At 33.5% G+C, this 25,240-nt stretch overlaps 1 protein-coding gene across 12 annotated transcripts in view; it reads right to left on the bottom strand.

The window, feature by feature from the left end:
• The window catches only part of PCDH7 (protocadherin 7), a 417,735-nt gene that overhangs the window by 185,525 nt on the left and 206,970 nt on the right, over nt 1–25,240 (bottom strand). For 2 of the 12 annotated variants that reach the window (XM_054508973.2, XM_045881351.3), the window contains exons 4-5: nt 14,711–14,806; nt 7,806–11,552 (exon numbers count right to left, since the gene is read on the bottom strand). The exons of 7 other annotated variants lie outside the window; for them this stretch is intronic. In XM_054508973.2, coding sequence (XP_054364948.1) covers nt 14,718–14,806 — 89 coding nt within the window. In that variant the 3' untranslated portion in view covers nt 7,806–11,552; nt 14,711–14,717. Of the gene's footprint in view, nt 1–7,805; nt 11,553–14,710; nt 14,807–19,461; nt 19,946–25,240 lie in introns of those variants that run through there. 3 more of the 12 variants (XM_045881350.3, XM_054508974.2, XM_064584356.1) reach the window with 2 other exon arrangements.

Raw genomic sequence — 25,240 nt, 5'->3', positions numbered from 1 at the left:
GATTACTTTTTTTTTTTTTTTAACATTTTCTTCTTGAAGTTCCACAAAACTTCAAAGATTATTTTGTTTTTGATGGAAGGATACAGACGAAAGAACACAAAAGGACAAAATATTTAACAGGACTATCTCCAGCGGGCAAGTTTTGCACTTTCTTTTCTTTAATTTCTTTCAGTGTTGGTGCAGAATGAGGAAGAAATCTACTCTGCCTAGGATGATTCGACAGCGTGAGGTAACATCATTCAGGAGGGATAAATGCTTAGAATTTTTAAGATCTTTGGTTTTGCATGATTGGGGAAAGGTGATTTGATATCTTATGTGATCTATAGAGGTAATAGCTTCAGGACAAAGGAGAAGATTGATAAAATACTCTAGCCAAACATATTTAAAATAAAATTATTTTGATAAGAGTAATTCATTGCACTTTGAAAAGGCTAGAAACATTAACTTTCATGTTTTTTCCCCAAAACTAGTCATTAATTTTAAAGATGTCATCTTATATAATTAGAATTATGGAAATACAGATTACTGAATTAATTCACATACCTGCGTGCTTCGGATGATCTAAATTACTTACTTGTTTCCCAACGTGAGTCAGGATCATCAAACATAAATTTACATTGCAGAGAGTACCTATTGTATTTTATTATTCCACATATACTCATATTTAATTAAAATAGAAATGTCTGTACCTTGTAGATCACCTACTAACTATACCACACAAGTATTGCAAATTGTATTAGAATACCAACCAAGAAAAACAAAGAGTTGTTGAATTTAAAATAACTGAATATACGCTAATTAACATATTTCTTATGGATTCTAGAGAATACCTCAAGTCCTTTGTGTGAAAAGGCATAGCATAAATATGAGTTAAAAAATAAGCACTCAAGCAAAACTTAAAGCAGTAACTCTGAATATCTCTCACTTTCTCTGAAAGGGAATTTTAGGCAATGGGATGGAAAGTGCCCCTTTACTTTCCATCGGTGGGAATCGCATTAAGAAACGAAACAAAACAAAGCCTTGGCAGCAGTTCATTTAAAATGTGGAAGAGGGAAAGGCCTTCCAAGTTGCTGCCTGGATTGTGTAAGGAAGTAGATGCAGGTAGAACAACGCCACTTTAGTCTATGATAGTCTGGGGCTCCTAGTACTACCTCTTTTGTTGTCCAAAGCTCTGAAACTGCACATCTTCTGCTGTTATTTCTGCCTTCCCCGGAGAGGTAAGGAAAAAAAAAAAGTACATTTGAGGTTCTTCTATGCAAAGATATGAAAAATGAAATGCAGTAAGTCCCTAAATAAATATAACTATTGCCACTGAAGAAGCTTAATATGCTCTGTCATTTCCCCTATGGCCAAACTAAAGCTGTGAATGAGATGTTCCCCAAAGAAAATGAACTCTGAAGTGCAGGGTAGACTGTGTTACACAGTTATTGGGAGAAGATAATGTGCAGACGATTTAATGTTAATTGAAAATGGAATATTTCTTACAAAACCAAAATACAGGCATTTCCTGAAGACCCATCAAGGGAGCAAGAGAAGACATATGTGTTTGAGATGGAGAGGTAATATGTTTGTGTCTAATATATTTCCAAAATTGTCCTGGAGTGGTTCATCCATGTGAAAATATGGCCCCTCTCTTACTGTCACAATCCATAAGACTCCGAGTGATCTTCTGAATTAAGTCTGGTTTGAAGAGTTAAGAAAGGTTTTCACTCATGTCAAAATTTCCCTAGGCCTAAAAAATTACTTTGGAAATGAGAAGAAGGGGTAACTTGCTTGGTTGTGCTGTTTCTTCTCTTACTCTTTTCTGACATTCCAGTCAGATTTGGCAAGTATCATAAATTCTAAAATGCACTGTCTATACCATTTTACCGTCTATGAGCTGTGAAAAACGCAGGACTATCCAGACACTCCATTTGTAAGAAATAGGAAAAAAAAAAAAAAAAGGAGAAAAATAATATAAGCTATCAATAGGGTGACTCCTATGAATTCAATCTAGCACACAGTACAGATTGGGCATAAAGGAAGTACTTTATACTATTATTCATTGTTAGATGAAATAATTTACCACTGTTTCTGTAAAGGCATATCATATTGTAACAGTGCAAATGTATTATTTGGTCTTAAACAATTACCAAGAACTGGGAAAACATCTTCACAATTTAGGGGTCTCAAATATTGGTAGGTAGCCTATATACGAAAAGCAACAAAATGATATTCTCCAGGAAAAGAAACTCAGCAAAGTTAGAAAGGAACAGGAAATCTCCAATGAATTTTCAGCCTCAAAGCATATGCTTAGTCAACATATGGCATGATATTTTATACTCTGAAGCCTTATTTTTGATTGACCAGATTTACACCAAAAGCCAGAGGAATCTGTTAGTCAGCCCCTATCAGATCTTCTTGATTTTAGCTACCATTAGCCAAGGTTTGAGTTTCATAGGATGGTTTCAATAGTGGAGCAATGGCTTACCTCTTCTCTGTTTCTCACCCTGACAACAGCTGTAATATAAGTGTAACCACTTCCCACGATTGGTAAATACCAGAAATGTAAGTGGTAAGAGGACCTTGTTAATTAGAATACTGACGATAATACAACTTGGTCTGCAGGCTTATGACCTGCATGGTGGAAGACCAGCTGAGCTGTTGTCTCTGCAGCAGAAATAATACACAAGTGGAACAGCTACTGAGAGAAGTACTAATACGAAGTCAAGACTCTCAATGCAATCTCAAGACTCGTACTCTCACTTACTACAGAATGACTTAACTGACCACCTTTCTACCTCCGTTGGAAACATACATACATGAGTGCATGGACATGTGCATGCACATACACACACATATACATCTTATAGATTTCTAAGGACCTGAAGGCTAATAATTTAAGAAAGCAATGACTTAGGCTGTACAGCGTGTAAAGGTCTAGCTGATGTCCCCTGGCACGCATCTCTGGTGTTATAATCCACCCAGTGCCAGAAATCTCCCCATCATTTTGCCATACTTAGTCAAATTCTATCAATTAGAGAGACCTCTGTTTACTAAACATTTGTTTAAACTGCAGATATCCCTATTACAGGATAATAAGAGTCTTTCACATATAAGAAGGAATTCAGCTCAAATAATTTGTTTCCTCCAGGACCAACTCGACTTGTTTGAAAATCAATGTGCATTTTTTTTTTCAACTGAATTCTGTTGTTCCTGGCACCAGATAAATGTGAGGTTTATCTGACTGAGGAAAGGAAGAGGCAGATTACCAACCCTGGAAAACAGATTACTTTGTGGGTACAGAAGTGAGTGAGGGAGATTAGGTAGGTCAGAGAAAATGCTTTAAGGCCATTGAGACAAATTTTGAAAGAACACCCTCTGGGCATGTTCTGTTTGACCAAAGCAGCACCAGACATATATATATATATATATCCTCTAGGACAGGTGAGTTGGTTTAGTTCTTTTTTGCAGCAGAAAGATGGCAGTAAAAACAATGAGATGGTATCGGGTAAGGAGACCAATAGATAAGCCTTATAGAAGCACAATACATATCAGTATTAGTTGACAACACTCCTAGGTGGTGAACAATCACCACGATTACATTTTCAAATACGAACAATATGCTGGGGGGAAAAAAAGGGCTATGCTTTTGGTAGACTTAGATATGTTTCAATCATAATGAAACTATGGCTAGTTGTCAAGATTTTACATTTTTATAAGCCACTTTAAATCATTTTTTGAATAAGAATATAAATGAAAACACATTAATTTAAAAGTGTTATTAAGAATATAGTAAATATTCTGGGCGCCTGGGTGGCTCAGTTGGTTAAGCGACTGCCTTCGGCTCAGGTCATGATCCTGGAGTCCCGGGATCGAGTCCCGCATCGGGCTCCCTGCTCGGCAGGGAGTCTGCTTCTCCCTCTGACCTTCCCCCCTCTCATGTGCTCTCTCTCTCTCTCACTCTCTCAAATAAATGAATAAATAAAATCTTTAAAAAAAAAAAGAATATAGTAAATATTTTATAACTGGTCCCATAAAAGACCTAATAAGTGACTATTCATTTGGCAAGAGAAGATCTGCTGAAAGATAAAACAGTCCACCTAGAAGACCTATAGACCCATATATTTTCATTTCAATGTCAAATCATAACTATGCCTTCTTTTTTCTTAATTCCTATATTTTAGTCACCTCTTTAATGGAATCAACTCTAATTTTAAAAATTCTATATTTAAAAAGGGAGCTCAGTTTACTCATATTAATACATTTTATACTTAAATTTTATTTCCCTTTTCCTCAACTCAGTAGAGATATTTTCAGTTTTATTTATAGTCCAACTGTGATTTTCTCACTTTATACTGTATAAAATCATGTGATTATAACTGAGCCCCCCACCTTTAGCAGCCAAAGTTGATTTGCATCCATAACATCCAGTAAATCCAAGGACAGAAAATGAGATGAAAGAAAGATAAATGACATTATAATTAACTGCTATCAGAGAATTAACATTTTTCATCTAATTTCAGTCTCATGTTTACATTTTTTCTATTTATCCATATTTGAAAATTATTTGTAGCCAAACATTTTTTACACTTGATTCGTTTTCTTTTATCCAGAAATAAGCAATTGCATGTGTAAGGATTGTTCCTGTAACATTTCGCATGAAATTTATCCTGTAATTTCTTCATCAGATCTCTTCTGTAACCATTGTGTAAGAGTTCTCTAGAAGATTATCCAAAAAAGGTGACCATGACAAAGGGGTTCCACCTATCATTAGCAGTAGGAAGTTAATGTTATAAGGCAGCGTTTGCTTATTCATAAACTGCCTGGCTTACAAGTGTGAACAGTGCCTTGTTACATGACCTAGCCAGAGCCAATTCTCCTTTTCTAATTCATTCCTAAAAGCATTTCTCTAAGCCATCTACATAGAGATTCATGTTTTAATTGGAAAATATTCTATTATATACATTTTCTATGCCCTCTCTACTTGGATGCAGCATCTTCCAATTACATTGGGGGATTGACCCTTTTATATATCAGTAGGAAATCAGTAGGAAATATATCCCTCCCTCAGTCCCTCCCTCCTTTCATTTTTCCCTCTCTCCCTTCCTCTCTTTCCCCTTCTTTCCCTCCCTCCCTTCCTCTCCCCCTTTCTATTTCAAGCCATCTGTATAATGCCCACATTAACTATTGGGAACTTAATGTATGTTGCTATGTTATCATTTTACAGGCAAGAGAATAGAACATGGAGTGGTTAGACTGTCTATCAAAATTTAATAGATAACAATTCAATGCAAATGTTTTACTCTGCCAGCCAATTACTCATTGATTAAGTCAGGATGCCTGGGTGGCTCAGTTGGTTATGCGTCTGCCTTCAGCTAAGGTCATGATCCCAGAGTCCTGGGATCAAGCCCTGCATCGGGCTCCTTGCTCGACAGGGAGCCTGCTTCTCCCTCTCCCTCCTGCTCCCCCTGCTTGTGCTGGCGTGCAATAAATAAACAAATAAATAAAATATTTTTTAAAAAGTCTATGTCTCCTTTCACTTAGGATTTGTGCTAAATAAAAATGGAAGCTCTCAATTATTTATTCAAAGTAAAATAGATAAATAACCACTTACTAAAATAGATGGAGGTACACATTTTTAGCAGCGTAAACTATTTCAGATAAAAAACAACTTTCATTTGCAGCTTAAGTGTCTAAGAATTTCGTTGTCAACAAAGTAAATCCTTAGGTGCCAGGCTTCTAGGCATTAGAGTAACCCACAAACACTTGAATATTGATTTAATGCCATCAGACTTCTGGAAGAATAAATAATATATACACTTTCCTTATAAATACAATATTCATACAACTACAGGACACATGCTTTCATATAAAATATAACTATGACAAAGTAAATTCCATAACACTTAAAGTAATTTATGTTTTTTTTTTTTCTTTTCTCAAAAACGCTCAGGCAATGAGCAGTTACAATGTTTATTCTACTTTTTTTTTTTAAATGTAACTCATGCAATAAGACAAAATAATTTATATCTCTGACATTTGGACTGTATGAGAGCCCTGAAAATAGTTCATCATTTTAATTACTAATGGTGCTGTATATATCACACATTTCCTTAGAGAAAACCACTTTGAAATCTCACAGTTATTTATAATAAATCCTTGGCATAAAAAAAAGAAGTCCATATTACCAAAATGCTCCTTTTAGTGCCCCTCAGTTTATGAGTAAAATTCAAAAACACAGTCATCCTCATCACTGAATCTCATAAACTGCAATTTGAGGTAAAAGCAAAATGTATACTAAAGCATAAAGGCCATTCCTGAATGAAAGACATCTTTGGAAAATGTTAGTGATATTTACACCACATTAAAGATGATTCATTGCTTTCTTAAACTTTCTGAACCATCTAATTTTACCAATCTAGTGCTTTGAGCCTCATACTCTTGAAACAATAAGCAGGCTTTTTTACCCCTTAAAAAACCCAACAAACATTTAAATAACTGATACCTTTTTGAAGTAGTGTTCACTCTTAAGGGTTACATTAAAGTGAAATGACCAGCATACATAACTATGTTTGGAAAAATATATTATTACATACCCATTAAAATATGTTCATGGTTTATCTGTTCATCATACTTTTTCTTTCTTAAAAAATGTATTCTTAAATTGGTTATGAGATAATTATTCTTTTGCCAGTCATTATTTTAATAATAGTAATGATTTATTATATAGAAGTATTGGTATACTTTTTCTTGATTAAAAGAGATAAATATCATAATTCTCTCTTAAAAAAACAGACAAAAATGCTATATTCTTTAAAAGTACTATGATATCCCATGATCACTTATTCAGTTGTAAACTATTTCACTTCCAGATTGAACACATTTATTTTGTTAAAATATTACTAGAACTTTAAACTGCTTGGCCAAAATTACATGAAAAACTTTTTTTCCGCATGACTTATAACAAATTCTTCCGAAAACTGAAAGAGGCTTGTTAGATGGAATATGACTCAGCCATAAAAAAAAGAATGGGATCTTGCCATTTGCAACCACTTGGACAGAGCTAGAGAGCAAAATAAGTCAGAGAAATAGAAATACCATATGATTTCAGTCATCTGTAGAACTGAAGAAACAAAACAACTGAGCAAAGGGAAAAAAGAGAGAGAGAGGCAAACCAAGAAACAGACTCTTAACTCTAGAGAGCAAACTGACAGTTATCAGAGGGGAGGTCGGTGGGAGGATGGGTGAAATCAGGGATGGGGATTAAGGAGCACATTTGTGATGAGCTCTGGGTGTTGTATGGAAGTGTTGAATCACTATGCCATACACCTGAAACTAATATTGCACTGTATCTTAACCAACTGGAATTTAAATAAAAACTTAAAAAAAAGAGGCTTGTTAAAAGGAGACTTTTGTTACATAAAATACACTTCACTTTCTAAATTTTCATTATTCTTTAAATCCAAAATAATGAATTGTTGTTTTAAATATCCATGGTTGTATTTATTTTGTGATATATAGTATATTGATGTCACTATTATGGCAAACTGGAAGGTCATAAATAGATTCTATGTTTTTTATATGTATTCAATATGTTGTTATGTTTACGTAACTCTCACATATTCATGACATATATTCTGGAAACTTAAAAAAAAGAGCCTATCTGCCCAGTGAACCATAGAGCCATCGAAGAAGGATCCTTGGGCAGGTCTGGCAGGGTACTAGAAATTTCCTTTCTCCTTCACTCAGGATTCATTTCATGCACATGTAGTTGGTTCTGCTGAATTTTAACCTACCTCCTCCTCTCCTTATTTTCTCATAAAAATACCTTCTACCTATCACAGTTCAGCATATGTTTTCAGTATCTGAGGCATGACCACAATTTTCTTAAGTCCAAGTGTTGCAAAACATAACCAAATGATTTGATTCTTGCTTCTTTTCTCACTCCTACTGAAGCCAAAAATATTTGGATATTCTCCCCTAACCTAATTCAATCCAGCAGAGTTTGCAGTAAAGCAAATTAGTGTGTTAGCTGAAAGTTACTTTTCTGTTGATTTCCACGATAAAATTAGAACTTCAGTCTCTTGGAAGAAAATGTCTTACGATATACTGAAAGATACTTACTATGCAAAACCTGTTTAATCCGCATATTTAAAGACATAATGTAAGCCTTTTTGATAACTAGTTCAGAAATAAGGAGAAAAGTCACTGATAGTATGGTGATTTATTGGGGAAAAAAAAACCTTTAAAATAAACCATCTAAATAAAACACCTTTGTAAAGCCATCAGCTCTCCCAATCTCATTTTTTTTCTCATTTATAAATAGAGAAATCAGTAAAACTATTATATTTTCAAATATCTCACAAAATTGGAGCAATTTCAAATTTAGATCTACATTTTTTATTGTTTAACAAATATTTGTCTGCATTTTCTTCATTACTTGAACACATTGGTTTTTCATGGTGCTATGCTCAACAAAGATCACAAAGAATTAAAATCCTGAGCAATATGCATACAGTGTCTAAGGATATTTTCCCCTCTGTCAATTAGCTAATATCCTATTACAACCAGCTAATGTGCCTGTGTTAACAATTCTTTTTATAATCAGATGTTCTATTTATTTAATGGATGCCTGTTGTCCTGATTAGAGTGGACAGGCAAGCTTAAATATGATAGTTGAGTCTGGTTAATGGTTATGATTGGAAATCTTTGGTAACTTGCTCTGCTTTATTGACTATAAATTCTGGGGAGGTTGCATACTGTGGTGTCTCCAGCCACAAAATAGAGGTGATAAGATCATATTATGCAGCTCCTGACTTTAAGTTGGAGTATATTTTTGACTGGTTTCACTTCTGGCAAAAGTTGTTAGTCGATTACAAAGAATGTTTGTCATGTCAAGCTTTACAAAAGGATGCCAACTTCCATTCCCCTCCAGGAACACAGCAGGCTACACTACCTAGTGTTTTTCTGTTTCTTATAAATAAAATTGTGCGTTTGCTTTCCTATTTCATCCTGCTGATTCAAGATAAGTAGTGCATCTAAGGACACAAAAGAAAGTGTCAACTCACCAAGATCTATACTTTTAAGCAAGCTACTGCAGTAAATTTGGTTACCTCCATACTGAGATTCAGGAAATCTGGATCACAGCTCTCTCACTGACTGAATGACCTTGAAAAGTTACTTATTTTTTCCTAACTGGATTTCAAAATGAGGAATTTTCACAATGTCTTCCAGATAAAATAATTTATGATTCTATGTGAATGCTTTATGTTCCACACCTTAATAAATTGAAAACAATGAATCATTAAGTTACTTGAGCAAGTTGTCTTTATTACAATTTTTATTATAGTCAGTAACATTGCAATAGAAAAATAGCATTCACAATGAGGACAGAAGGTAGAGTCTCCGGATACAAAAGAAGAGATGGCTCCACAAATAAAAATTAGGGACTTTCTCTCCAGAACAGTAGCACTGGTCAGATGAAAGCACTTTTCTAGAACGCTGCAGGCACTGGCTATGGCAATCACAATGACTTGTACTGAAAATTCTCAATCACCAATTCCAGTGAAATCGTTTGAGACTTATGTTACCAAATTCCAGTACAAAATTATCACTATTATTATGTCTGATGATTATCATGTAATCACAGACCGTTAGCATTGGAATTCATTTTGTCTAACTTGCTATCTTACGAATGAATTTCTTTAATAATGGTTTTGAGAAGTTAATCATGCAACATAAGTTTCAACATCCTTTGTGATACAGATTTCAGAACACAGACTATTCTATGGAGTGGATTTTATTATTTCTTAAGGTACAAATTTCATCCTTATATGGAAGCAATTTTCTCCCACTTAAGCCTACTGGCATTCCTTTTGCCCCCAAGAATCATAAAGATTGAGTTCAATCCTTCGTCTCTCTTTTGCATTAAAGTCCTTCAATTACTTCAAGTGGTGGTCCTCTCTTCAACCTGTCTTCCTTAGAGCACCAAACACTTTTCTTAGATTCACCTATTTTTAAAAGCACAATTCTCAGTATCCTTCTCAAGAGAAAGCTCCAGAAAGAAAAATAAATTAGCACATGATATCTCCAAAGATTACATCCCTGATCTAACTTGGTCTTTGATGAGCATACTATATCTTGGGGAGGTGAAATATAGTTTTATTGGCAAATCTGGAACAAAACTCTAATTTCTAAAATTCCTTGTCTTCCATACTCTGTAGAAAGTTGGAAGTCACTTTAAAAACAAGCTAGTCAAATTCCTCATTTTAGTGAAGTACATGAGATCTTGAGAAGGTAAGTGATTATCCAAATATACTGCATTTCACTCTCCTCTTTCTAAAATACTAGAAGACAGAGTGAAAGATATTAAATTGGAAATGTTGCACATAGAATACATCTTTAATAGCAGTGATAGACAAAGCAGACAGAGATTTTCTGTTCTTGAGACTATTACTTCAGAATCTTCCATATAATCAAATAACCAAAGGATATTGCTTTGGGAATTGAATCTAAGAAAAGCAGAACGAGGGGCTTATATATTCATACAAATTACAAAGCAACACTTAGTATTAAAGAGAAAGAATTTATGTAGACACTGGAGCTTTTGAAAATATAAAGTCAAACATTATAATTACCATATGGAAAATGTTCATTAAGATTATATAGGTTCATATATGAAGCACATCTGAAAATGGAAATCTTGGGGAGGGTCAGGGAAAAGCCATGTGGCATAAAAAGTATTCTCTGCCATCAAATTAATTAAATTTCCAGGTTCTAGTAAAGGCCATATATTCTGTGTAGGCACTCACTAAAAGTCAGATGTGCAGGGCCTCGGAGAGAGTGCTATAATCTACTCATAAATAGAACTCACCGAGGAACACTGACAGCAGTTTGGCATTAAGGAGCACTTTATATAAATGAAAACTTTACTTTGCAATAACTTTTATTAGGGAAAGTCCATCTCTGACAGGGAATCCTTTATACATCTTTCAATCCTACTCTGTTCTACTTTGAGCTTTGCGTAACATACATGTTAGCATAGTCAGTAAGTTCAATAATTTTATTGAGAAAATAAAATAGTTTTTGTTTTGATTTTGTTTTGTTTGTCTTTTACTTCCACTGATCCACTGATATTATTGTCCACTTAAGGATTTTTTTTTTTTAAGGTGCCCTTAAAAAAATGTGTTAGAATGATGAATGGGCTTTTCAGAAAAAGACCCATCTCAGGCATCAACCAAAATAAAATATGTATTCAATTAAAAATAAAAAGGTAAGACTGAAAATTCTTTTGCCTTCATTAAATGTTATTTTAAAAATATTAATTCATTTTTCTATCTTTTTTCATCCATTTTTATACATAGTGGTATTATTTATTTTATTTTTATACCATACTATCCACTATCTAAACCATACCTTTATTAATGTAAAAATTCAGATCAAAGCCATATGCTGTTTTAAACTGCACCTCCCTTTTTTTCTCTGAAGGTATTCAAATGGATTTTCCAGGCTCTTCAAATTGACCAAATATGAGAATATAAGCTGTGGGAGCCCATCCTGAATTCCTTGTTCTATAAAAAAAAAAAAGCATTTGCACTAAATGAATGATAAAGGATTTGCAACCAAGCAACATAGAACAATTAGGAGAACTAGGGCTTTCACCTAGAAAATAATATATAAGAGAAACACTATATATGTAAACATTATGACGGAGGGACGGTCTGAATTTATGTCTTAGAAATACTTTCGTTTGGAAAAGGAATATAACTTATTATGTGTTTTCCCAAGGAGAAAACCCAGGATAAATGGATTCAAGTTACAGGAAGACAGATTTTGGCTCAATATAAGAAAAAGCTGAGAAGTTAAAGATATCCCAAAATAGAGTGAGCTACCTCTGGATTTTGTGTCACTGGAATTATTCAAGCAGAGATGAGTAATTCTTATAATGGCGTCAAGGGATGCATGCACAAACTGAGACTAGATTGGTTCCCTATAATCTCTCTTAAAATTCCATGACCAGTTCAGCAAACACTTATTCTATGTTCTAGACACTTCACATTAAAAAAAAAAAAAAAAAGAGATAGGAACAATATTCACAGAGCTGATAGATTAATTAATTCTATGATTATCCTGATAGAGAGTATGGTGAGGAGGGATATTCTGACTTGTATCCTAATAGAGCCTTGACTCAATTGTATTCTCTAGGCACAATCCTTTTAGTTCTAAATACTCCAAGTTAATGCTGAAACCCTTATCTTGCTCTCAAAACCACTATTCCCCCAGAAAAAGTCCTAGAAATATACAGTGTTCCCAAATTAACGTATCTTAACTTGCCCTTTTTCTTTCCAGCACTTTTACTTCAAAGGATTTTCTAAGAATGAAGGAAACACACATTCATAAATAAAGTTCTTTTTCTATTCCTGCATTGATTTTGTTTTCCCTCCCAGTTTTATTTCATATTTTTTTTAAATCCTCTCAATGTCTGTGGTTTTCAATGATATGTTCCCTTCAATTTTTTATTGCTTTTCAATTTTTTTTCATTTTTCCAGACTCCTGTGGTTGCTTTATTCTCAAAAACATTTTTTTCCCTTCTTGATTAATCCCCTTAATCTCATCGATATTTTAATCTCCACTTTTTTCTTTCTTTTCTTTTCTGGTAAACTGATAACACTCTTACCTATATGGTATGTGTTTCTTTAATTTTCCTATAATACAGAAAAGAATTGCTCTGGTTACTTTTCCTCAAAATCTTAGAATGCATTGGTTGAATTTTCTTCTTTCCATATGAGATGCAAATATATCTATACTTCTTAACACTAGATTTGGTAAATTTTATAAAATTAAAATTAGCTTTTTTCTGCATTTGCAATTGTTTTATACCTACTTGGTTTTTAATTACAGGTCTCCAATTTGGGAGAAAATAATGAATTACTTTGCCTAATATATTATACAGTGAATAATCTATGAAGCTAATAATGGTCAAGAGGCACACACCAAGTGGAATGAAAGCAGAGTAGAGGGAACTATGGATGAGGGGAAAGGTCCACATGCAGGTAAGGAAGATGAACGACTGTTTTGTAAACATACACTCATTTGTCCAACATTTAGTGAGTAACAAACACTGTGGACATAGAAGAATTCATAAAAGATAAGATGAAATCATTGTCCTCTACTAAGTCAGAGTTGAATGTGACTTAAGAGTCTCAGCTTTGCTTGGGAGAGAACAAGAAAAATTACAGAAGGCACATCCTACTTTAGTCAATTCTGAGTGATCATGGCCACATTAGATTTCTCCAAGCCTCATTCTTTTCCTCTTAGATATAGATGATGATCATAATGTCTAACTCTATGTTCCTTTGTGTAGGTGAATTAAGAAAATGGAGATGAAACTCATTAACACGATGCCTGACACGCATTAAACTCTCAGCACAGGTCTGCTATTATTGTTGTGAGCTTTTGAAACTGACCTGGGGAAAGGGCCTTCCAGATGGAGAGACCCAGTTATGTGAAGGCCTGTGGGTGTGAAAGATAACACCATGTGCAGAAATGGGGTTATGGAGGACAACCAGTGATTTCAGAGCCTTATCAGAGAAGAGGCCATACATTCTTGAAGGAAGATGAAATGGTTCAGCCTTCAATGGCTAAAGGTCATATTGGCAAAAATGCATGTAGATCAAAATGATTTGTTTTGTTTATTGAACAAACAAGTCTTCATTATGCTACCACTTTAAAGAATATAACAAATAATGCTGCCACACACATACACACCTAAAGACACACTATTTTTTTAAGACACAATTACTATTTTAAAGTGTCTGCCAACAATTTCCCTCGCCCAAAGGTAGTGTTCTAGTCATATGTCTCAAAATCCTGAGAGAGTCACAAGGGTGTAATGCAGAACCTGACATATCCCCAAAACAAGCCCCTGCAGGAGCTAGAAGGACGAGTTCTTCTAGTGAAAAAGGAAATCAAGGAGGTGGGTGTTTCCCTGTGATGAATAAGTATGTTTTATAGGTTATGACTCTGCTGGAGTTTGAGCCCTGAGGGAACCTAGCTCCTTTCAAAATACAGCAGCCCGGACAGAGGTATGTTGGGACTGCTTCCAATGCCACCAGCTGAATTGACCCAAAAAAAAAAAAAAAAAAAAAGTTTTGCAGAAAGCGATTAGAATACATTTGGCTCTCATATGTGAATACATGGCTTTGTGGGGCATTTAGATTGATTTGAACCGGTTTATACTTAATTTTCTATAACCAAATGAGTAAGCATCATTCATCTGCATGCAATTCTGTGCAATGCTTTTGAAAATCCAAATGCGATACTAATTGAATTATGAGTTAAAATTCACAAAACATTCTCATTTTATATTTTTCAAAGGTATATCACAATTGCTCCTGGAAGGTTGAAAGTGGCGTACTATTACAAGTTGCTTCTCTTTCCTATATAATCAGTTGAGGAAACCGTGTAACACCTTTCTCCGAAAATTGTATCATTAATTCTTCTGTAGTCTTTACATTAAAAAAAAAAAAAAAAAAAATCTAACTGTGCCGGGAATTCTGAAATGTGTAGCATGCTAACATGTGTAAAGATATACTCCAGTTGAATAAATCTGCCACACCAGGCGACTCTGTGTAGTGTATAAATGCGTCTTCTGAATGTCAAGGAGTCAGACTATTAATGAAGAACGCAGAGGACGGGCAGCGGCATTGCCTCATGAGAACCACCATACCTGTTGATTAATGGAGAGGCCTTAACAGCACTCTTCTTCCATGCGTCTTGCCATGAGGAAAGGGGAGGAGGGGAAAGGTGGTGATGACAGCAACACCTGGGGAAGGGAGATGGGGAAATATGTGAAGGGAAAATCAGCAGCCCCTACACAACGGTGTCCATCCATAGACCTTGCCAATAAAACAATTTCCAAAAACCCTGAACTTGGTTTCTTTCTTGCCTTTCAAAAATCATTTATGCAAACTAGGTATTTTTGAAAGTTCTCAATACGGACATTCTAACACCAAGAATCTTCCAAGTCTAGGGACATATGGGGCTGCTATACGTAATAAGCTACTATCTTATTCTCGCTTGGATATAAAGGTATAGATCTTTTTTTACAACATGTTTAAGAAAAAAACTATATAGGATAAACCATACCAAATATATATGTATTTCCACCCCCCACACAGTAGGATTATTATCATTTTCTCATTCTGCCTCTACCTCATTGCTACCTGACCGGCTCACAATGCATTTTCCTTTTTATATTCTGTTAGGGGTATGTAGTTCTGATATCAAAACAACTTCAAGTTGCTAAGTTAATAAAAAAAAGAATTAAATTTAAATTTCCTATACACCACAAGAGATCAAAATAATAAAACTTGTAAAAAGGTTTATGTTCTAATTATGTGTTTGTAGACATGATTTAATCGGGACTATCTGTAAATTGTGAAGAGTAAATATATAGGATTATATAAAAAGAAATAAAATGAAAATGTTTAGTAAACAGTTGATAAGAGTAAATCATTTGAATCTTAAAAATGATTAATTGCTTTAATAATATCAATAGATGAGATGATACCACACCTGAAAACCAAACACTGCTACCCTATTTTGCTCTTAGTATTTGTTTTTGAAGAAATCTTTAGCTTTGTATATTTATATTTAGATACAAACTACACATGAAAAATGATTGCTTTAAACTATTTAGAGAAGCTTATAAAAGCTTATAAAAGTGGAAATAAACTTATAAAAATATATGTATATTTTATGAAGAAAAGCAGTTTTCTACTGTTTGGGGGGGGATGCTGATCATGGAGGAGGGTATGCATGTGGGGAGGCAAGAGGTATGTGGGAAATCTCTGTACCTTTCTCTCAATTTTGTTGTGAACCAAACTGCTTTAAAAAGTTGTCTTAATAAAAAATAGTAAAAAGAAATGAAAGTATTGTAAAATATTTAAAAATAGGAGGGAATTAATTTTTCTTTGTGGGAAAAAAAAATTCACCCCTCACGCCAATATGTTTCTCAGTGTATTATTTATGGATGGGCTGGGACATTCTTGAATTTTTGTTTAAAGACAGGGATTTTCGTGAACACACGTTTGCATTCTGAACATGATTCTACCCTTTAATCCTGATGTTTAGGAATGCAGCTATCACAAAGATCTTTGGGGTTAGAAGCATGATAATCCTTTTGGTCTTGTCTTAATATTGTTTAGACAGGGTGTCTCAAAATTTTCCAATTTCTCAATTCCTCTGGTCCTTGACACACTGCTTACTATTAGCCATCATCTTTGTTTAAAATAACATGACCCACCTCATTCTTAGGCAACAGTATTAGTCAGCCCTTGAATTGAGAAATTTAGAAACTAATTGGTTATCATAAGAGATTAGCATCAAAGAATTCTGAAGGTATATGCAGTCTTGGCCTGCTGAAATTAAAAAAAAAGCATATCAAAGTAGAAAATTTAATTTTTATCTGATAGGATTAAACATGATATTTTTATAGCTTTGTTTTTCTTATAGTTTTTTATTTTGTATTTAATTTTAAAATTTTGCTATTACACATAATATTTTTAAATTCAAATCCCCCTTTAAAATTAAAACCTACATATACCAGTAATACCAAAGTAAAAAAATTAAACCTAATTATTTCTATATTTAAATATTTCTGAATATTTTGGGATCAGCATTTTGTCCTTGGAAGAATCAAATGTGGGAATTTTGCAAGCCAGAAGAAAAAAGATCCACATGCTCTTAATTTGGGACAAGATTCTTGCATCCAGCATGAAATACAGTATTGTTGTTTTTTTTTTTTTAATATGGCTCCCTAATATCCTAAGAATTCTATATATAGTAAATTCTTCCTTTGACGTGAGGAAGGGTAGATTATTATGATGTACTATATTTGAAAATTAGCACTGTATTGTGGGAGATTCAAAAATAACCAAAGGTATACTTATGAGAAACTCTGGAAAATAAATACACATACACAAGACACAGAAGAACACTAATAGTACAATTTATCAAGATATAACAGTAATATAAAGTGATTTTATAAATAGCTGAGTTTATAAATAACTGAAACAACATAAAACAGTAACCGAAAAGATTAAACCGTAATTGTAAAGAGTCATGAATTCATGGGTTGGAGAACAGAACTTTATGGAGCAAGGAATCTAAAAATAAGAGCTATTTTTTCTTCAGGTGTGAAAGGTAGAGGCCAGGATAATAAAATGATCACTGGTACTAAAGGAGTATTTGGTAAGAATGTGCTCATGGACCATGATGTAAGCTAGATTTTCACCTGGATAAAAAGGCGGGGGGGGGGGGAGGCCATATGATAGATGAAAATAAAAAGTGGATAGAGAGATGGTTTGTGATTATTATTGAACAGCCTTGACATTACAGAGTTTGTAATGAGACTGGTTTTCCAAAAGGACAGGGATTCTCTCATGGAAATGAAAGAACAATGACATCATAGAGAATACCACGGGACGGCCCATTGTAAAGTCGGACCCTTCTAATTTTTATTTTTGGAAAAATGTATCATCAACGTAGAAATGCTGGTATTAAGCTACAGATACCAAGGGCTGTGTGACTTAATGGCAATAAATATCAACTAAGTAAAAATGTTTACTATTAACAGCATCCAGCTTTGGTAAAATGGTTGTACAATGAAAAAAATCAAGAAATAGTAAAAAAAAAAAAAATTAAGTGTAAACCTTAGTTACTAATGCTGAAGTAATTTGAAATGAGTTTGATAGGTATGCATTTAAAGTAGGGTGTATTAATCATATTAAACATATGATGTTTAAATTTTCTTAACTCTAGAGCTTTGGCTTTTTTCTCTTCAATGGTAGATGTTCATTAATTTTATTTAATATTACATTCTACTTCCTACAAATTAACTACCATAATGACAATTAGAGTATTGCCATATACAGATCTGGAGTTGCGATACATTTTTTGACATTTCTATTAAAATTTTAAGATTTAGTTGTATAAAAACATTTTATAAAGATTTTAGTAAGTCTATAATATTTTGCTTATTTTCAAATTCTAATGTTTTACAGATCTGCTCTCCCTAGAAATCTCACTATTTGTATCTATAATAGTAGGATCCATTCTGTCCATTAGACAAGCTAATAGCCTCTGAATACCTGGTTAATTGTTGATTAATGCATTGAATAATGTTCACTTACAATTTTAATTTTAATTAATACATGATTTCACTCCATTGACATAATTAATATTCTAAGTTTACTTTTTACTTAAAAATACATTTTAATGTGGATTCTGCTCATTCTCTTGACTTTTAACTGTTTGAGTCAATTTATAAAATTATAGAAAGCGTAAGTCCTCACAAAAGACATTTATAGCCTCTGCAACTGAAGGTTGTTATATCAATTTGATAATTCAGTTCTGCTCATCACATATTTCATGAGTGTTCAATCTGTGCTAGTCACTGATTTAGTCAGTGGAACTTGAACATTAAGGTTTCAGGACTTCTTTAAACTCTGAAAAACTATAGAGGACCCAAAGTGCTTTTGTCTTTATCTGAAGTATATCACCATTGATTTTCATCATATCTAAAATCTAAATTAAGATGCTTAAAAATAATTAATTGTAAATATATTTGAAAGTTCCCATAAATATTTTTATGAAAAAATTATTACTATATTTTTTAAAACCAAAAAAACCCTCCATAAGAATGACTCTGTGATTCATGCTAATACAGATGTGTGAGATACAAAGAGCTACGTACGAGAGCATCAGCAAGGCCTCACAGAAGAGGTCATAGTTGCAGTCAGCTTTAAAGAAAAAATTGGTCAGCAGGAAAGCAATGCAGATGAAAGAGGTTAAGACCATTGCAGTGAAAGAAGGGCATGACTAGACACAGCGGGTTATAATAGAAAGAACATGTGCTTTTGTTTGACAGATTTTCTTCAAACTCCATCTCAGCCACTCAATGGCTACGTGACTTTGAGCAAATCACCGAAGACCTGTGAGCCACAATTTGCTCTCTTGTGAACTAATAGAATCTACATATTAAGAATGTCCCAAGAACTGAGATGAAAGATGTAAAGTATTTTCACATGTGGCAGTTAAGGAGCACGCTCAGTAATATACCATTTTTTGGTTGCATATTTAAGGATAGTGAATTGGTTACCATGCTGAGAATATAGAGTACAGGAGGTCAGGGAGAGAGGATAGAAGTTTTAAACAAGAGCGAAAGGGGCAGCAATGAAGTTGTTTCAGGTTCAAGGTGGATTTGAGTGATTTAAAAAAGAAAACAGAAAAATAATAATATAGTAATATAAATAGAACTACTTTGAGAACTTCAAAGGGAATCACTTCTCATGCAGACCTTAGCAAACCTATCGAAAATCTTGATTTCCACGCAGTGTCTTTCTATCCTCTCCCAGGGTGGGAGTGGGGAGGAAAACAAACTGTAATTTTAGAAAAAAACATATTCCAGGATCTTCATAAATATAGAAAGAAATGTGTAAAGAATAACATAGATGGTAGAAAATTTACTTAAGACAGAAATTTAACCAATCTTTTCCATGGCCTATAGAGATCTCCTTGACCTGAATCTTAGAGTTGCATTGAAATCAGATTTCAATTATATTTTAGTAATAAATGAATGAATGAATGAATATATAAATAAGTATATAGTTAATTCCATATAAGAAATGTATTAAGAATTTGAACTAGCAATTGTGATGTTCTCAACTTGTAGATGATATTTAGCAGATACATAAAGTCCACGACCAATATCAATTTATCTAGAAAATACTTTTATTGAGAGTGTGGTATGCAAAGAATATTATAATTTTTTCCCTATGTTAGGTGTGTACCATCCTCATGCTATCTTTGATGTTCAAGGCCCTTGATGGGTAGATGGTTAAAAGAACAATTTCTCAACTACAAAATAAAGATTTCTGTTGATACATCTTAGTTCTATCACCTAGGACAGAAAGGAGAAAAATATAATTAGAGAAGCATGGTTTTGAAATATAGAATATACCCTTCACCAAGACCCAGGTTTAGAACTTTATGAAACGTAATAAATATCCTATCTTATGTATAAACACTAAGTGTAGTACACACCAATGATCAGTAACAACAATACAAATTTTAGGTGAGAAAATCTGTAATACTCTTATGATTAGCTTGTCTCTTTTTGGATATGGTATGTTTTACACTACTCATTGTGACTGATTTCTCTACCACCACAGTGCAACCCAGACCATTATCAGAAGAACAAGCAAAGAAAAAGCATAAAAGCCAATGTGATCATGGAAATCATGGGTAGACGTTGGCCCAGAGAATATTAATTTATTCTTTAATTAATTTGGTGACTATTTATTGGGCATCTAGTCTGTGCCAGGTATTGCCCTGGTAGTTGGAGATAACAATAAATAAGAAAACATGGCCTCTGTCCTCCTGGAGCATAAAGTCTAGACGGTAAGATATTTAATAAATAAATAAATTAGTAAATAAATAAATAAATGCCTCTAGTCTACTCAATTCACATACAAATAATTCTAGAGCTTATTTTCAAGAGAATTTTGTTGCAAATATTACATATCATAAAAATTAACCCATGCCCTTTATAACCTCTCAAATCTTAACTTTGTAAATATAGTAAAGCTCTGTATACAAATAGGCAGATATCTAACTAACCAACTCTCACCATCTAAGACTTACAAATGATTTGTCCTAATAGCTGAAATTAAATAATAGATGATAATTTTTACCCTCATTTTTCTGGCATCATGTTTGAGTGCCTATACGTTAGGGACTGATGTCATCAACTTTCAGTGATAACTGGAATATAAACTCCCCTTAATCAACCATCCTTCCCTGCAGCATGATTTGCTTATAGTTTACTCATTGAAATATTTCTTTTCTTTATAAACTTTTTTTTTTTTTGCTATTTCTCTCCTTTTAGTACCAACTACCATATTCTAACTTTGCCAAGTCAAACAACAGTTGTCAATTCTGAGTGAATTTTGCCACATAAATGTAATAATCTACTAACAATTGGGAAACATTAGTTTGTCAAAAACGCTTCAGTCTTAAATAAAATTAGCAGAAGCTATGCAAGGCCATTTTGAGTTTACTGATATGAAAATTTTAAAAAAATGGATGATTTCCTTTGTGGAGGTGAAATAACTCCACTCTGTAGTGTTATTTATGATTTTGAACCTCAAGGAATGATGAGTTATAGATATGAAGAATGGAAGGGAAAAAAAACAGTCTGTTCACCCTATCCTTTATTTGAAAGACTTGAACACTCTTCTTAATGTATTTTAATTTATTTTTAAAACACAAGTTGTTCTTTGACTACAAAACATCTCAGACGCTTGCAAAAACTTTTTTTTTTTTTTTGGTAGTATTTTCTTTTCAACACATTCATGTACAAACAAAGAGATATGAAGCATGCTCTAAGTTGGAATTCAGTTAATACACAAGAACAGCTTTTTTTTTCAATACTGTCATTTAAATGACACGAAGGAAAATGTTAACTTTGGGCAATGCTATTCCCTCAAAGCATATATCTTATTTCATTATGTATGTGTGAATTCCTAATGCTTTAGTTCAAACCTACAAAATATGGTTTGAGAAATCTGATAGAGGATAAAGCTACAAGGGTAGTATAAGCCCACATATTTTCATACTTCTGCAAATTTACTGATTTCTTTTTATTTCAATCAGCTCTCTGAATTGGATGACTAGCATCAAATTTAATAAACAGCATGCAGGGGGTCTGCTAATATATGTGAAGAACCTGTTCTCTATCCCTCACCTCCAGCATATATGCTCTTTTTATATGTCAGTTAAGTAATACATTTCCTGGGTGGGAGGGGGACTTGAAAATAAACCATATGCCACATGGATTTTATTGTAAAAATAACAGCTATGTTTATTTTAAGAATATTGTATAAAAAGAAACTAAATATTTGTCTTGGTACCCTCGATTTGTATATAATGCACAACATAGGCTTTTGTATTTTGCTGTTATATATTTTTTCTAGTTATAAAATATAATTTTATAAAATCTTACATTGTGTGGCTAAACCTTTTTGGGTCTTTCAAATATCCCATTAACATATCAATTCATGGGGGTTCATTATAAGAAGAATCCTGAAATCACCTTTTTGAAAGTTAAAATTTTACTGGCCAAATACACTAAACTTCTGAATAGAGTTTCAATCAAAATCAATTCAGAAAATGTGACGATAAAAACTTTTTAAAAAGTTTAAGACAAAAAAAATATATACTCTTTGAATTGTGGACCAAAACTTTTAAAGTAATTCCTAGGAGATGAAGAAAGAAGTTAAAGATATTCCCCTTGGACATTAGTTAGAGACCTGAGTCCCTCTTGGCCTACAGGACAATATTCTTCATTCTAGGGGAATCACTGGTCTCAAATTTTAGGCCCTTGCTCATCAACCTTGGTGTGTTTTTCCTCTAACACAAATCCAACTAACTTCCTACTCTTAAGTGACCCTTCTATTCCTTGCCAATAAAAGGAACAGGTAAGGGAATGCAGTACATCAAAAGAGACAAGCATACGAACATTACATACTGTGTGAGAGCAAGTATTTCCAAAATAAATGCATATTCTAAATTTTCCTACATCAAATTTAGATTTGCAAAATCAGGCCGTGCATGATTAGAAATGCTAAAGGCATACCTCTACAGTGGTTTTGAGATTTCAAATTACAACAGCATCCCATTTTTACAAGGCATTACTAGAATATTCCCCAATGTGTATATTAGATTTCTGTATAGAGACAGTCATGTTCCTACAAGCCATAAATTTAATAAATCACCAGATATATAACTTTCATTCTCACATTTACATTACCAAGTATTTTATGGAGCAATTTTCTTAGTCATAGCAGTGAGACTGTTCAATAATATAAATAAATAAATAAATAAATAAATAAATAAATAAATAAATACTATTTCAACATAAAACCCTTAACTCTAAAAGAAAATAACTATGCTGTAGTCTCACAAGAATACAATCCACTATTAAAGAGACCTCAGTTATCAGGAGGGTCTATCTTGGATTGCCTCCATGAAGGTTTATTACGAGTAGTATCAGAAGGACTTTATTTTAACAAGCATTGCAGAAGCCAAGGACAGTTACGGCTGGGTTCTAGTGTGGAGAGAAAGAGCATGAAAAGCCTAATATCACAATGCTGAAATTATTATTATAAATAACTGGTACATTTACATCATATTTTCATACATTTTCAACAGAAACTTGAAATACAAACTCTGTCAGCTTCGGCCTCAGGCACAGAAATTCTTGTTGAGACCTGTTGCTGTGTATTAACAGTGCCAGTCCTAAGTGTTCCCAGGGATTTTTAGGCTTATATTAAAAAACAAAATCCCTTGTAAGGAAAACTAGACCTTTAGGTGTAAAGGATAGTTTGAAATAATGAAATATTTGAGCAATAAATGAAAAAAAAAACAAAACCTTGAAGCAATATTCGAGAATATTCTAAGTTAGCATACAGCTACTTTAACTTAATCAACACAATCTATAAATCTCTTTTGTGGAAACACAGATATTCGCCTTATATTCTTGAGGGAAGAAAAGCAGTAGAAGGCATTAGAAAACTATAGCCATAAGTTAGCCTTACAGCCTTTTTGTTGGTATATTATTTAAAGAATTACATTGAATTCCAGGTTGGCATGTTCAGCAATGAGAGAAAATGATCCAAATTTTAAAGAAATAAGTACTACAAATGTTCCATTTGCGATTTAATAAAGTTTACTTTAATATAGAAAATATTACTCATTTTAAAATATAAAGTCTCAGTATGTTAGGAGTTTACAACTAATGAAACTATTGACCTTAATAGAACATTTCTAAAATAAAATCTTTCTGAAGGCATAATTTATTATTCAAATTATCTCCAAGATATGCATTAGCCTTCTCAGCCCAGCATATCAGGGATGGTGTGTGTATATACATGAGTATGTGTGTATGTGTGTCTGTGTATGTATTTCCCAAGTGAGCAATGCTGAGATTTCCTAAAGTTTGCTTAGAAATTTCAGAAGGGGCATCTGAAAAATACAGTAACTGGAAAGTCAAATTCTCCACATGTTGAGCCATTAAATAAAATATTTGTCCTCAGAATTGTTTAGGAAGGCACATCAGGTAGAAGAAGATAGTTCATGAAGTCCAATCAATAAGGAGACTGGCTAAATGAAGTGCAAAAAATATTATAATGGATCCTTTTGCTCTTTGGAATCAATGGTAATAACCTTCGTTTAGAAAGAATGTGTGTCTGAGCAATAACATGCAGCAATATTTCTCAAGCTTCTAAAATGAAAAAAAGCTCAGAGACAGGAATCTCTCCGTGTAGCTATATTATATTTCTGTTCTTTTTTCCCCTATCGAGGCACGGGAATTGCCTCAACCTCTTCAGAAATGCCATGCTTTCTTCCCATAGGAGGAAATGAAGGCCATGGCATTGATGCTAAAACATGTATGATAATTACAAGCGAGCAGCAGGGGCAGATGGGGGCTTTCAGTTGCTTAACGACTAGGTCAATTATTAGCGAACTAAAAATGCCAGCTTCTCAGTTAAAATAGATATTTCTACTTAATCCCACACTGAAATATGCACCATCTTTCATGCCTGTGTATTCCTACATACTTGAAGTGATTCCACATGTCAGATTAAAAATATATATTCTTATTTTAGTGTGAAAAACAAATTACAATATTGCAATTGCTAGCATCAGTGGAGTCATCAATCTACCTTTGTAAGCCGTATCTTCTCGCTACTATTAAAAGATTTAACAGGGCATAATACCTTAGCAGGAAGGACTTGGAAATTCTTTCTTGCAGATGATGTATATTCCCTTTAACTTGTTATGCCAGTGATTTCAAAATTCTTTTCCAATTTATCTTAATTTGTTACTGTATCTAAGGGAGTTTCTTATTCTTTTTTTTTTTTTTTTGAGTAACCTAATTAATCATTCTCACTGGAAAGTTTTTTTATTTTTATTTTTTAAAAGAGTTTATTTATTTGACAGACACAGAGAGAGAGAGAGTGAGAGAGAGAGCACAAGTGGGGAGGAGAAGTAGAAGCAGGCTCCCCAGGAGCAGGGAGCTCAAAGTGGAGCTTGATCAGAGGGCCCTCAGGCCTCTGCCTTAGGCTCAGGTCAATATCCCAGGGTCCTGGGGTCAAGCATAGGCTTCCCTGCTCAGTGGGGAGTCTGATCCTCC

The sequence above is a fragment of the Mirounga angustirostris genome, unplaced genomic scaffold (assembly GCF_029215605.1).
Source record: "Mirounga angustirostris isolate CCGP_5_RB_7025 unplaced genomic scaffold, mMirAng1.0.hap1 SCAF_2, whole genome shotgun sequence".
Taxonomy (NCBI): Eukaryota; Metazoa; Chordata; class Mammalia; order Carnivora; family Phocidae; genus Mirounga; species Mirounga angustirostris.
This window is presented reverse-complemented; position numbering and strand designations above follow the sequence as displayed.